A 12,982-nucleotide genomic window follows, 5' to 3' on the forward strand; every position below is an offset into this window, starting at 1 on the left:
CTTACATCAATATCAATATATATGTTGTCAAATGCATTTTTCTGCTGGTTATTTATCCTTCATATTCTTCACTTTGCTTTCACCTTGAACCCCGTATTAATTATCTGTTTCATTTGTCACACTAGTAAACATATGACAGTTTAATCTTAACACTTAAAAAACTATTTTTTGCATTGTTTTGCAAAAGTCTTGTGTTATTTCACAAAGATATTGCCTGATGCAGCCATTATCATCATGCAGGGAAAGGTTAAGCACACAATTAGTGTGCAATCAAGTATCAAGACCTGAGGAAAAGTTAAATGTATTCATTTAGTTTTAATCAAGTTGAAGTTTATCAAGTTTGGTACAGATGTTTAAACATAAGCAGAGTGGTGATGCTATGATACCATTCCTGTAGTCTAACAGTGCCAGGGTTTCCATGCTACTTGTTTGTTCTTTCCATGTATTTCTGGATTAACTGGTATCAGTGATTGTGCTTAACTGTGGGTGATCACATGTTTTAACATAGAATACTAACAATGTGTAAGTAATTCTTCTCAACTAACAAAATATATTTAGTCCATCAAGTGCTTGTGGTGAAAGATGTCCAGGTCTATAAATAAAAAACCAGAGTGAATCTTGGGATCTGCATGTGCAGTTGAGGGTTGTTCAATGTGGAGGTGAGATTATTGTTTAAATTAAGTCAGCTGCCCTGCATTAGCACTCCATAGGTGGAAATTAGGTTGCCACATCAACAGGTATATAGAAGGGAGCCTGATGAGGTTGAGAAGAAAAGAGAGAAAGGAAAGAGGAAGTCTGAAGGTTAAGTAGAAGAAAAACAGACTTGAGGGGTTGCTGTGTCCGCTAGGAGCAGGTGTGACCATTCTGAGTGGGGTCCTGCAGACACCAAGGGAAGGTAGTGAAGACACATGCCAGACTTGGAGTACCCCACCAGGTACTGTGGCTGGAGCCCATGCTGAATTAAAGGATGACTGTGTCTGTCTGTCGACATCTCCTTTTGTTGAGGAGACCAATGATGGTGAGCTGAGGAGACGTCAGATTTAGAAGGAGGCACTGATGCTCATGGTGCTTTTAAAAGAAGATCCTGATTGTGGTTTAACCTTGAGATTTTAACTGCTTTATTGGTGTATTTATTTATTTACTGGACTTTTTAACTTCCACTTTGACACTGCTTTATGGATAATTTATTGAAGACTTATTGCACTGCCTTTATTTTAAAGAAAAGCTAATTTGCACCTACCTCTTGCTTGTTAAATGTCCTCATTGCGCCAGCTCATCTCTGTTCATGACTATCAATGGTCCTTGGTTCAAGAGGATTAAGGCAGTTGTAGCCAACCTGGACCATCACAGTGCTATGAAATAAATAGCATTCATCCCTAAATTGAGCTCCTGAACCTGAATGTATTAACACTAGCCACTGTGCCATCAAATCACAAATACATTAATTTAAAAAATAACTGAATTAAAACTAAAATGATCTTTTATTAATGGACTTCCATTACTGGATTGCATTTTTGTGTTTGGCTGTGTGATTGTGCCCAGGAATTGTGAATGGTCCACCAGGGTTGCTTTTTGCTTTATACCCAATGCTGCTGGGATAATCACTGTGTCCCCGTGACTCAACACTGGGCAGATTAAATCAACCTCTCAGCACATGCAGGATTAAATGTATTTTTATAATGGATGTTCAGTTCTTGTCACTTGATTGCCCGCTATGCAAATTCATAATCTGTTTTTGTTTTTTCTGTCCCCCCTGGCTATTGGACCTTACTCTTATTCTTTGTTAATTAATGTTGACTTGTTTTATTTTCTTACTGTGTCTCTTATTTTTCTATTCTTCATTATGTAAAGCACTTTGAGCTACTGTTTGTATGAAAATGTGCTATATAAATAAATGTTGTTGTTGTTGTTGTCCCTCACTACCCTTGAGAAGGTGACCAGAGCGTGCATGTATACAACTGTACCAGCTGTAGCAGGCAATTTTTTTGTGAAATAATGCAACAGTTTTCCAAAATACGACAATGTTAATTGTAAAATATCACAATTCATATTTGATCCAATAATTGTTTTTCAAGTGACATGAATAATGTGTGTGTGTTATTATCATTTGGTATATTTTTTGAATATACGTGTTTAAGCTTCTCCTTACATTAACATTATATGCAAGCTTCTTATACAGTTTCACCCTTATTTATTGCACCCTCATGTAACTGTTATTTCAATATATTATTTCTATGTTTGTTCTTATTACTTTAATTGTTAGCGTCATCTTTTATAATCGACGTGTCTTTTATAGCGCATAGTACTATATTTGTGACACTCACTGTTCTGAGATAAGTATTAAAAATTAATTGGTGCGCTACAAATTGTGATTGTATTTTTCAACTTTCTTCATTGGATTTTTTCTAATTGGGCCACTGCTTATTCTTTTCTTATATACTCTATTAATTTCACAAATAGCAGGCCTTACTGTATATAGTGTGTTGTGTTTGGTGGGTGTTTAATATATTCAAACATAATCCACCTGTAAAATGTAATATCTGATCGAAGCGATTATTTATTTCTTCTTTTTTGTGTGTAATTAAATTTAGTGGGAGGTCAGTGATCTTAGATGTCTTAGACTCCTCTCAGTCTTATTGAAAAGAGTTCAAGAGACAGTTTACAATGGAAAGCCATAGCTCCCATAGCACATGAATGCAGGAAATAATGTGGACATTACTGCCACATGCTCAAGTGTACAAGTGCTCAACTGAACAAGATCACTTTGTTTATCAATTGGTGGAGAATCCTGCACTTTTAATGTGTTTGCATTTGCAACTTGAGACGCCTGCTTACGTTAAAAAAAAATCTAAAAGAAGGAGAACAAACCGTGAAAACTGAAGTGACTAATGAGAATAACTTGTCTTAGTACATACTTGATGTCAAGTGGGATCCCAAAAATCTATTTTTTTTAACCCAGTTTACAGTTTTTGATTCAAAGATTTTTTACTGGGCAGGTTGTTTGACCTGTCATCCATTCTCTTAGTTGAATGATCACTAAAATGCTATACAGTACTGTATATAACTACAATAATAATAATAATCATAATCATAATAATAAAACATACAATAAGAAAAATTCTTGGCTATGTTGTAATTGACATGCACAGTTTACCTGTATGGTTGCTTAACTTCATTTTATCTCATCAGGAATTTTTAAAAAATAAAATTAACATCATAGGAGAAAAAAACTATTGGATTGGCCTGACTGATCTGGCAAACCAAGGAAAATATGCCTGGTTGGATAACAGACCTTTAGACCCAAAAAAAAGGTAAGATACCTCCTTTCAAATTGTGAAATTGTGCTCAAGCAGTAAATAAAACAGCAGCAAACAAAATTAGGCTGGACCGAAAGATCAAACCATTGTTAAAATTTTCATAATACTTAAAAAGGAATACAAACTGTCAACCATTCTATTTTATTAAATAACACACAAGTAACTACTGGGTATCTAATATTTTTGGGAAAGAAGGCAATATTATTTACTTTGAAATAGAAACCTTTGGCTGATTACTTCACTTTTCACACCTTCCTTTAGTGTTGCTTAGATCCTGCATTTCACCATCAGTGCTCTCAAATGAGTTTTTTTTAGTCAAGTTACAAGTTACTTTTTTGTAAAATATAAAAAGTACACTTGGAAGCAAATCATAAATTTCCAAAAAAAAAAAAGTTCCATCTTACAGAATATGAATCTAAAAAAGCAATTGCACTCATGTAAAAATGATGCCACAGCAATTTAGACACTAGTGACTTGAAGTAGAGATGGCAGAAAATGAGATTTGATCCAAAGAGGTTTTCTCCAGGTGTAATAGTTTGAAGTTTTATTGAGAGAACTAGAATTATTGTTTTTATGGGAGTCATGTGATATCTTTTCAGTAATGGCAGTTAGTTTTGTGCTCCTACCACCTCCACTCAGTATTGTACCCCTAAATGCTAAAACAAGATTCCACTTACTTGTCTGCAGTACAGAACGTCCATTCTGCTTGTAATTCTAACTCTGAAGACTTTGACTTAGTGAAGAAACCCTTAAGGCCTGGAATAATTATTGGAGCATCCAAAGTCTCATGCTGGGAGATAACAATGACCAAATCTTCATGGAACAAACTTATTGAATGCTAGTATACCAGTGTGTTATAATGAAGTGAGATTGGAAATTGACAGTAACAAATCTGAGCAAGTCTGCATTCTCTATACTCCAGTATTTCCCAACATAATATGATAGTTGGATCATTGCATAGAGAGATTTCTGCACTATTCTGACATTTTGTGCAATTCACTTTGATTGAAAAATCTGCTAAGAAAATAAGTGTAAATGTGAATGTAAATTAAAGCTGACAGACCAAGAGGATTGTGGTTAAAGAAAAAAAAACTTAAGAATGTAGACGACTTGAAAACTGGCAGAAAGGCTATGCACTTAAATTTTCTCTGAAACCTGTCTGAATTGGTTTTCAGCTTTAAGTAGCACCACTTTGATGATTGAAAGGCCCAACTGGATGTACTTGAAAAATTCAGACTCTTGCAAACCCCATGTTCACATCAGATTTTTAAAAATGCTAACAGAAAATAAGCTTTTTTCTCAATGGGACCCCAATACTCATAAGCTCTATTATTAAACGTAAAAGCAGTTATTTTAAACATTTACAAAATATGGTTCACTTTAGAACACTATTTCATTTGACAGATTAATATATATACCACGATTGTGAAGAAATAATTTCAACTTATCCTTTAAAATTCTTGTTATGCCATTTTTGTACAGGCTGCTGCCAATTTATATCTTTTCTTGGTAGACTTGACAGGAGTGAATAGTAGGGTAATAGTTTAATAGGATAAAAAAGCATGTTTTAATTTTTTTGATTCTTGTAATAATTTAAAAGACCAAATTCATGCTCTATTTCTAAAATAAAAAAAAATCATTTTAATATGGTTAATATGTATAATTCTGAATCTATAATGATACATATGTTCTTATCTTCTAGCTTAACACTAAAATTACCATAGCCAATGGAAAAACTCGTAAATCTGGCCCACCTTAAATCCCTTCGCACCGCTCCGTCAGCATCTTTTGTCTTCTAAATGTGTTGATAAGCCCAAGCAGTAAGCAGCCTGCTATACCATTCCCCCACTGCCTCAGAATGGGCAAGAAGTTCTCCCAGTTCCTGCCTTGATTGATTATGTGGGAGTGAGCTACTCAGAATTGTAAGGGGAAATATTTTGATGTGTGTTTTGTGTCTACAACATCTGTGTAAACACATCATTAAAATAGAAACGTTTTCATGTTTTAGTAATAAATGACAAAATGTAGACATGAACTGTATAGTGTGTGAAGGCTGATGGCCAAATATCAAATAAACATTTTCAGAAAAGGTGCAAGAACAATACGACTGGTGCTGTGGTTAGAACTGCCATCTTATAATCCGGAGATTGTGAGTTCGAAACCAGCTCCCTGGCAAATTTACCGTTTTGAGTAATGAGCTGCTCTTATTGTTAATAAGTTGTTAAGCCTCTGAGCAGTCTCCTGGATTTTCACTCCTCTTTAACATCTAGGTCCGTCTCATTTTCGTGCTCAGCACCATGGTACACCTGCGAGGTGCGAAAAATGAAGGCAGCTGGGCATGTCCTTGAGCGGTGGCTCAAGGCTTCTGGGTTGAATGTTCACAAACAGGCCTATAGGCAACATAGGAGGGCGTATGCAGAAGCTTTGAAGGTTGCATGGTCCAGGTTCTATTTTACCATCATTAGAAATAGCTCCAGGGATCCAAAAAAAACTTTTTTCAACTAGAAATCATCTACTTAAACCTCCTTCATGTGCTCATTCCGAGGCCACTGATGAGAGGTGTAATTTTCATATTAATTTTTTCAAACAAAAGGTTTATAACATCCACTTACACCTCTCTACCATGGATATTCTGTTCCCCCCAACTGTCGATACTATCCAGCCCCTTTGCTCCTTCTCTGTTGGCACAAGGGAAGAGGTGGAGGACGTCATCAGGAAAATTAAACCATCTACCAGTGCTCTGGACCCTTTTCCCTCAGCCTTGCTGAGGGTGAACATTTCTGCTGTTTCTCCACTTATCACCAGAATTATAAACCAATCCCTTTTGGCTGGCCATATTCCTTCAGCACTAAAAACTGCTGTCATCAGACCTCTACTAAAAAAAAAAACCCACCCTGGATCCTGAAGTTTTGTCTAACTATAGACGCATCTCTAATCTTCCATTTCTCTCTAAATTCTGGAAAAAATAGTTGCAGTACAACTTCATGATCATCTCAAACTGAATAACCTGTTTGAAAAGTTTCAGTCTGGTTTTCGCCCTGGTCATACCACCGAAACAGCCCTGGTCAGGATCACTAATGACCTTCTGATGTCAGCAGATACTGGTTCTCCTTCTTTACTCATTCTCCTTGACCTGACAGCTGCTTTTGATACAATTGATCATAATATTCTTCTTCATCGTCTGCAATACACCATTGGACTTTCAGGAAATGTTCAAAATTGGTTTACATCTTATTTGACCGGTAAAAATGAGTATGGCACTCTCGGCAGCGCAAAATCTCACACCCATAATGTTACCTGTGGTGTTCCACAGGGCGCTGTGTTAGGCCCCATCCTTTTCATCATTTACATGCTCCCCCTTGGATGTGTCATTAGCAGACATGGTCTATCTTTTCATTGTTATGCCGATGACACTCAGCTTTATCTTAGGACTACCCCCACCTCCTCTACTGCTCCTCTGCCAACATCTACACTGATTATTTGTTTGGAGGAAATAGAGGCATGGATGAGGCTCAACTTCCTTCAGCTGAACAGATCTAAAACAGAAGCCATTTTAGTTGGCACACCACACCATCTTCGTTCTTCTACCATCACCAGTATTACTTTTTCTGGTCAAAACATTCCTCTTTCTACGTTTGTTACCAATTTGGGTGTTAAAATGGACTCTTAACTCACTTTTGACAACCGCATTAAACATCTCTGTAAGTCATATTTTACCATCTCAGGAACATTGCTAAACTTCGTCCAACACTTACCCTGGCAGATGCAGAGAGGCTTGTCCATGCCTTTGTCTCGTCCAGGCTGGATTACTGTAATGCGCTCCTCATTGGGATTCCTGAACAAGAGTATCCAGAGACTCCAGTACATTCAGAACAGCGCTGCCAGGATCCTGATGAGGGTGCAAAGCATAGCCACATCACTCCTATCTTGAAAACCCTTCACTGGCTCCCTGTACCACTTAGAATAGAGTACATGGTTTCCCTCCTTACCCATCAGTGCATCTATGGATCTGCTACCCTGTATTTACAGGAACTCCTTATCCCTCATACTTCCTCACGCACCCTCCGCTCTGTGCATACTAACATTCTTCAAGTTCCCAGAACTAAGCTTAGCAGTATGGGTGATAGGGCCTTTTCTTCAGTGGCACCGAGGCTGTGGAATTCTCTCCTTGATTACCTGAGAGCCCCACAGTTGACTGATGCTTTTAAACGAAACCTAAAAACTTATCTTTTAAGAAAGGCACTTTGTTAAATTATTTCTATAGATTATTTTGTTTGTTAATTTATTCCTATTTTGTAGCACTTTGAGATTGTTAAATATAAAGCGCAATATAAATAAAATGTATTATTATTATTATTAATATTACACAATAAAAACATACATTTGATTTGTGTCTGAAACAGCCGCTGTAAATTTACAGCACTTGTAAAAGCGTTTCTTTTACTTTTATTCTCTCAATCACAATCACGATACAACACCCACCCCCAATAAATGTATGAGATTTCTAAAAGCTAGCTTTTTTTAGTTTTATTCACTCAGTCACGTTGACGCTCTCCCTTGCAAACCTCTAAATAAAAGCGCCAGTATATATTCACACTCTGTTCGCTTTCAAATCATATTGCATTAGTGCGATGATGTTTTCTGATTGGTACTATTCAGGTCATTTCTTCAAAATGTCACATATATTTGTCTCTTTCTTTTTTGCCTGGTGCTGCGTTGACATCGTGCACCAAAAGGCGTGAGCTAAACTCAGTGCGGCAGGAGCACACAGGTGGGTGGTTGCTTGTGCTATAACAAGCTTGACTTGGCAGTGATCAACGAGCATGTACTGTACAAGACATGCACAGGGTGCACTGAGAAAAGAAGAGTGTTCATGGCCCACCTTGCAGAGGAACTTCAGCGTCACTTCTTACAAGAAAAGGTGATGGATAAAGCAAAAGAGGATGCAACATCGACAAGCTTCTGTTCCAAGACCACCGCTCCCCCCAGCCCCTTCAGTGTAATAGTAACCACAGCACAGAGAGAAGTGTGTACATTGCAACAGGTACACATGTCGTAAAAATGTAGGAAGGACGGTCCTTGGGTATGTGTGTGAACTGTTAACATTTGAATCTGATGATTGCATATAGCGCTGAACTGACCTCTCTGTACTATTCTTTCCTCTGCATGTCCTGGAGTACAAAAGAAACACCACCATTCACCAAAATGAGGAGACTGCATGGGCAAGATGGAAAAAAAAAAACGCGGCCACTGATTACAAGTGCAAGAAGCAATTTAATTAATATGAAAAATAATAATAATAATACATTTTATTTATATAGCGCCTTTCCCATGCTCAAGGTGCTTCACCAGTGCCACAATGTTTTCCGAAATGTACTATATTGGTCATCCATTTATTCCAAATATCATATATACATATGTCTCTGTTTTTTGTCAGTGCATCTTTGACATCATGGAGCATAAGGTGTATACTAATTCAGCATGAGCAGGAACACTCAATTAAACTGAACAAAAAAAAATTCAAGTGAAGGTGAGATACAAAGAAAGCAGATTCACCAGCATTTGTGTGTCAGCTTTTATCCTTCCAGATCAGAGAATTTCCCGTTCCATTGTCTCAAAACACCACTCACATCTACAGTTATTCCCAATTTCAGATAAAAAGTAACCACATCAGGTCAAAAAAATGTTAACTTTTACAAGAACTATAAATTTACAGCGGCTGTTACAGACACAAATCAAATGTATGTTTTTATTGTATAATATAACTATTAACAATAAGAGCAGCTCACAACTCAAAACGGTAAATTTGCCGGAGAGCTGGTTTTAAACTCTTGACCTCCGGATTATAAATCGGCGGTTGTAACGACAGAACCACAGAAGCTGTCGTATTATTCTTGCACCTTTTGTGAAAGTGTTTATTTGATATTTGGCCATCGGCCTTCGCACATTATACAGTTCAAGTCTACATTTTGTCATTTATTACTAAAACATGAAAAACGTTTTTACATAGATTGTTGTGTTTACATAGATTGTTGTAGACACAAAATGCACATCAAATTATTTCCCCTTACAATTCTGAGTAGCTCACTCCCAGATAATCAGTCAAGGCTGGAACTGGGAGAACTTTCCTGTTCTGAGGCGATGGGGGGATGGTATAGCAGGCTGCTTGCTGCTTGGGCTTATCGACACATTTAAGAGACAAAAGACGTTGACAGAGAGGTGCGAAGGGATTTAAGGTGGGCAAGTGTTTTCGTTGGCTCTGGTAATTCTAGTGTTAATTTGCAAGGCAAGATGATCAAGCTTAATCAAAAAATTAGAATGGAGCCAATTCTGGCAGCAGTGGGGGAGGCAGGAAATGGGAAGGTGAACAGAACCAAGCAAGGAACTGATGGATCAGTTATTATTCAATTATTATATCACACTAAAAAGAGCAATGCATTGAATCGCCATATGGGTTGGAATCGTGCTTTGCTACAATATATACTGTATATTAATGAGGCCAAATACTCAGGTTTCTCTTTTTTGTTTTTTTTAACTTAATGAAATTACAGCTCTTCCATCTGTAATTAAGATTGCAAATCTGGTAATTGATAAGGCAAGGAGTGTTGTGCAGTTTAGAAGAAGCCTACAAGCAGCTTAGAATTGATCCCCGAGCCTCCAAAAATGCTAGGAGGAATATTTTCACCATGAAAGAATAATGAGGAAAATCTTGTTCTTTGAATAGAGATACCACTCTTAATCAGGTACAGTCTAAAAATGTAAAGTAACATTTCACTACTATAACATAACATAAAATGTATAAAAAAAAAACCCTAGCTATGTAGGAACATATATTGAAAAAGAATTTTAAGAAATGTTGTTAGTGATAATTTGACAAAATGCAGTTTTTTTAGTCTATGGTACCTGTCTAAGCAGGTTGAAATCTAAGTAAGCAACACAGTCGTCATGGTATAATCATACACACCCAATTCCTTTACTTAAAAATATGAATAAAGTAAGTGCCTCCAGAATTTAAAAAAATACGAGAGTTCACTGCTGAAATGAGAGCTGTTGCTCAAGCCCTGGAAAAGATCATCTAAATACAGCTTAAAAAGGTGACTATCTTGTAGAACTGTTTCTGGAAATAAAAACTCAATAACTGTATTGCATATAGATATGTAATTTAAAGTCTTTTATGGTAATGAAATGGCAAATAAGTTATAAAAATAGGCATCACAAACAAAAAAAAGATGGGTTGGCAAGACAAACCTGTGAGAAAAGGAGGAAATTTATTTCAGGTGAAACAGAAGTTAAATACTGTGTGCATGGCAGAAATGTTACAGTATAGCTAGGAACCACTGCTGTAACATAAGTAACATATGCCAAGAAAACACACACATTGCCAGTGTTATTAAAAGGGATAGGGTGCCACTGTTAAGATGGGAGTGATGCAGCTGGACTGGCAAACAATCAGCGCCATGCAAACTTACAGAAAAGCATCAGTGTGACCTCAAAGAAACATTGTATTATAAAAGATTATCATGTATTGTTTGTAATACAGACAACAAAAGTAGAGGACATTTCAACACATTTAATAGTTAGGGCTCCCATTTAGTAACTTGATGAAATGAAATAATTATGAAGATAACAGAGAATAAAAGTCTTTACTGAGCATTTGAAAGATATATGAATTTATCATTTCTACTAATAGCAAAGAAAACATTAAGACAGTTAAAACCCCCATCCTGGAGCCTGCAATAATGATTTATTGAGCATTCCCAAATAAATCAGAAGGACAAGAGAAAGAAGAAGAACAAATCAAGGTTCAGGACTGCATCTTACCCTTCATCATGTCAAGTGTTCCATTCTTGTGTTCTGGATGCTGAAAATTCAACAGATTAACATTTATAATTCTAGCTTTGACTTTACAATGACATATTTTATAGTTCACATTATTTCAGGTAACTGTCTCAATTTTTCATCATTTGTTTGCTTTAGGTGTGTTGATTATCTGCCATTAAATCATTTATGTTTCCTTTGCTTCTTGGTTGTTTTTGTGCCAGTTTTTTAGGACACCATTGCATTGAATAAATATCTAATAATTGGTATTGCTTCTCTTAACTATTTATATAGTTTTATTAAAGTTATTATTTATCCCTTTAAGAACTTCAGGTGAGATTTGAAGCTTTTACTCAATTCCTGTGTATGGTGGTTGGCAATCACGACAAAAATAAACAACTAAAATGAAAAAAGAAGGATTTCTCTAATAACACATACAAATTTATCAAACTAAGAAAACAATTCTGAAATGTACATCTTTAGGAAAATTAATCTTACTAAGACAGGTAATGTCATGTTTTTCAACACTGGGAGAAAGTCCTTAGTACAATGGAAATGCCACACTGACGGCTCCAATGCCTAAAGACAAACCAGTTATCCACTGTAAAGTGACAGTGCTAACTGCTGCTGTATTGTTATTATTATTATTGTTATTAGTTTTGTCTCCTCTGTCAAATTAGATTCGATTTGCCTTAGTTTAATGTACTGTAAATCACCGTTTACAACACAATGCTCTTGGTGTTCTAACTTCGTTGATAAGTATGTGAATATATATATATATGTGAATATTTAACACATAGGCACATTTTGCATAAATGAAAAATCTTAAAGATTAATTCATATACATTATTGATTTTGTAAAAATTAGAAAGACTTATGGTTCCTTTTTTCTTGCAGCTTCTGGCACAGTAGCCAACCTAATAGTAAAAATGAACACTGTGTGCAGATTGAATCAGAGGAAAAGTGGCACGACTTCCCCTGTGAAATTCCAACAAAACTGATCTGTGAGATCGATGCAACGATGGTTAACATTTAAAGCAGAAGGTGGAAAGGCAGACACGTCATCAAGCATTATGAGAATCACTTCTGTAGAAACTCACTGCTGCTGAACCTGTCTTCAGGTGGTAGGAATTGTCACCTTGTCATAGAATCAGAAGAAAAACCACATTGTTCTCAAAAATGACTTGCATTGGGTGTACTTTAATGTTCTATGAATGCTAATTTTCACCTGAGAAGAATATAGCAATACCCTAATTTTTTGAAAAATCTTTTTGTGTTTAAAATTTTTCCTTGTACTATTATACAAATCTGTGGTAGCTCATGTTATGCCTTGAGATAATCTTACCTCACAGAAGCATGTAAATCAAAAGAGCAGCAGACCCAGGATAGAGCCTTGTGGAATACCATATAGAATATCATGTGTCTTTGAAGAATAATTACCACAACTAACAAAGAATTTTCTACCGGTCAAGTAAGACTCAAACCAATTTAAGTCACTGCCAGAGAGGCCTACTTGACTAAGGTGATTTCTAAGAATATTGTGATCAATGGTATCAAATGCAGCACTCAGATCTAAGACGATGAGAACAGATAAATGGCCTCTGTCTGCATTTACCCGCAAGTCATTTACTACTTTAACAAGTGCAGTTTCTGTAATGTGGTTTGCTCTAACACCTGACTGAAACTTTTCAAGAACAGAATGTTTATTCAAGTGATCATTTAGCTGTGTAATGGCTGCCTTTTCTAGAATTTTAGTTAAGAAAGGCAGGTTAGAAATAAGTCTAGTTTTCACAAACAGACGGTTTGAGATTATGTTTCTTGAGCAGGGGTTTAACAACAGCAGTCTT

At 36.2% G+C, this 12,982-nt stretch overlaps 1 protein-coding gene across 1 annotated transcript in view; it reads left to right on the forward strand.

The window, feature by feature from the left end:
* The window catches only part of LOC120528670 (low affinity immunoglobulin epsilon Fc receptor-like), a 42,713-nt gene extending 30,252 nt beyond the window's left edge, over nt 1-12,461 (forward strand). Inside the window, exons 5-6 of the mRNA XM_039752833.1 lie at nt 3,190-3,311; nt 12,033-12,461. Coding sequence (XP_039608767.1) covers nt 3,190-3,311; nt 12,033-12,171 — 261 coding nt within the window. The 3' untranslated portion in view covers nt 12,172-12,461. The remainder of the gene's footprint in view (nt 1-3,189; nt 3,312-12,032) is intronic.
* Nucleotides 12,462-12,982: the final 521 nt, after the last annotated feature.

This window comes from Polypterus senegalus, chromosome 4 (assembly GCF_016835505.1).
Source record: "Polypterus senegalus isolate Bchr_013 chromosome 4, ASM1683550v1, whole genome shotgun sequence".
Lineage (NCBI taxonomy): Eukaryota > Metazoa > Chordata > Cladistia > Polypteriformes > Polypteridae > Polypterus > Polypterus senegalus.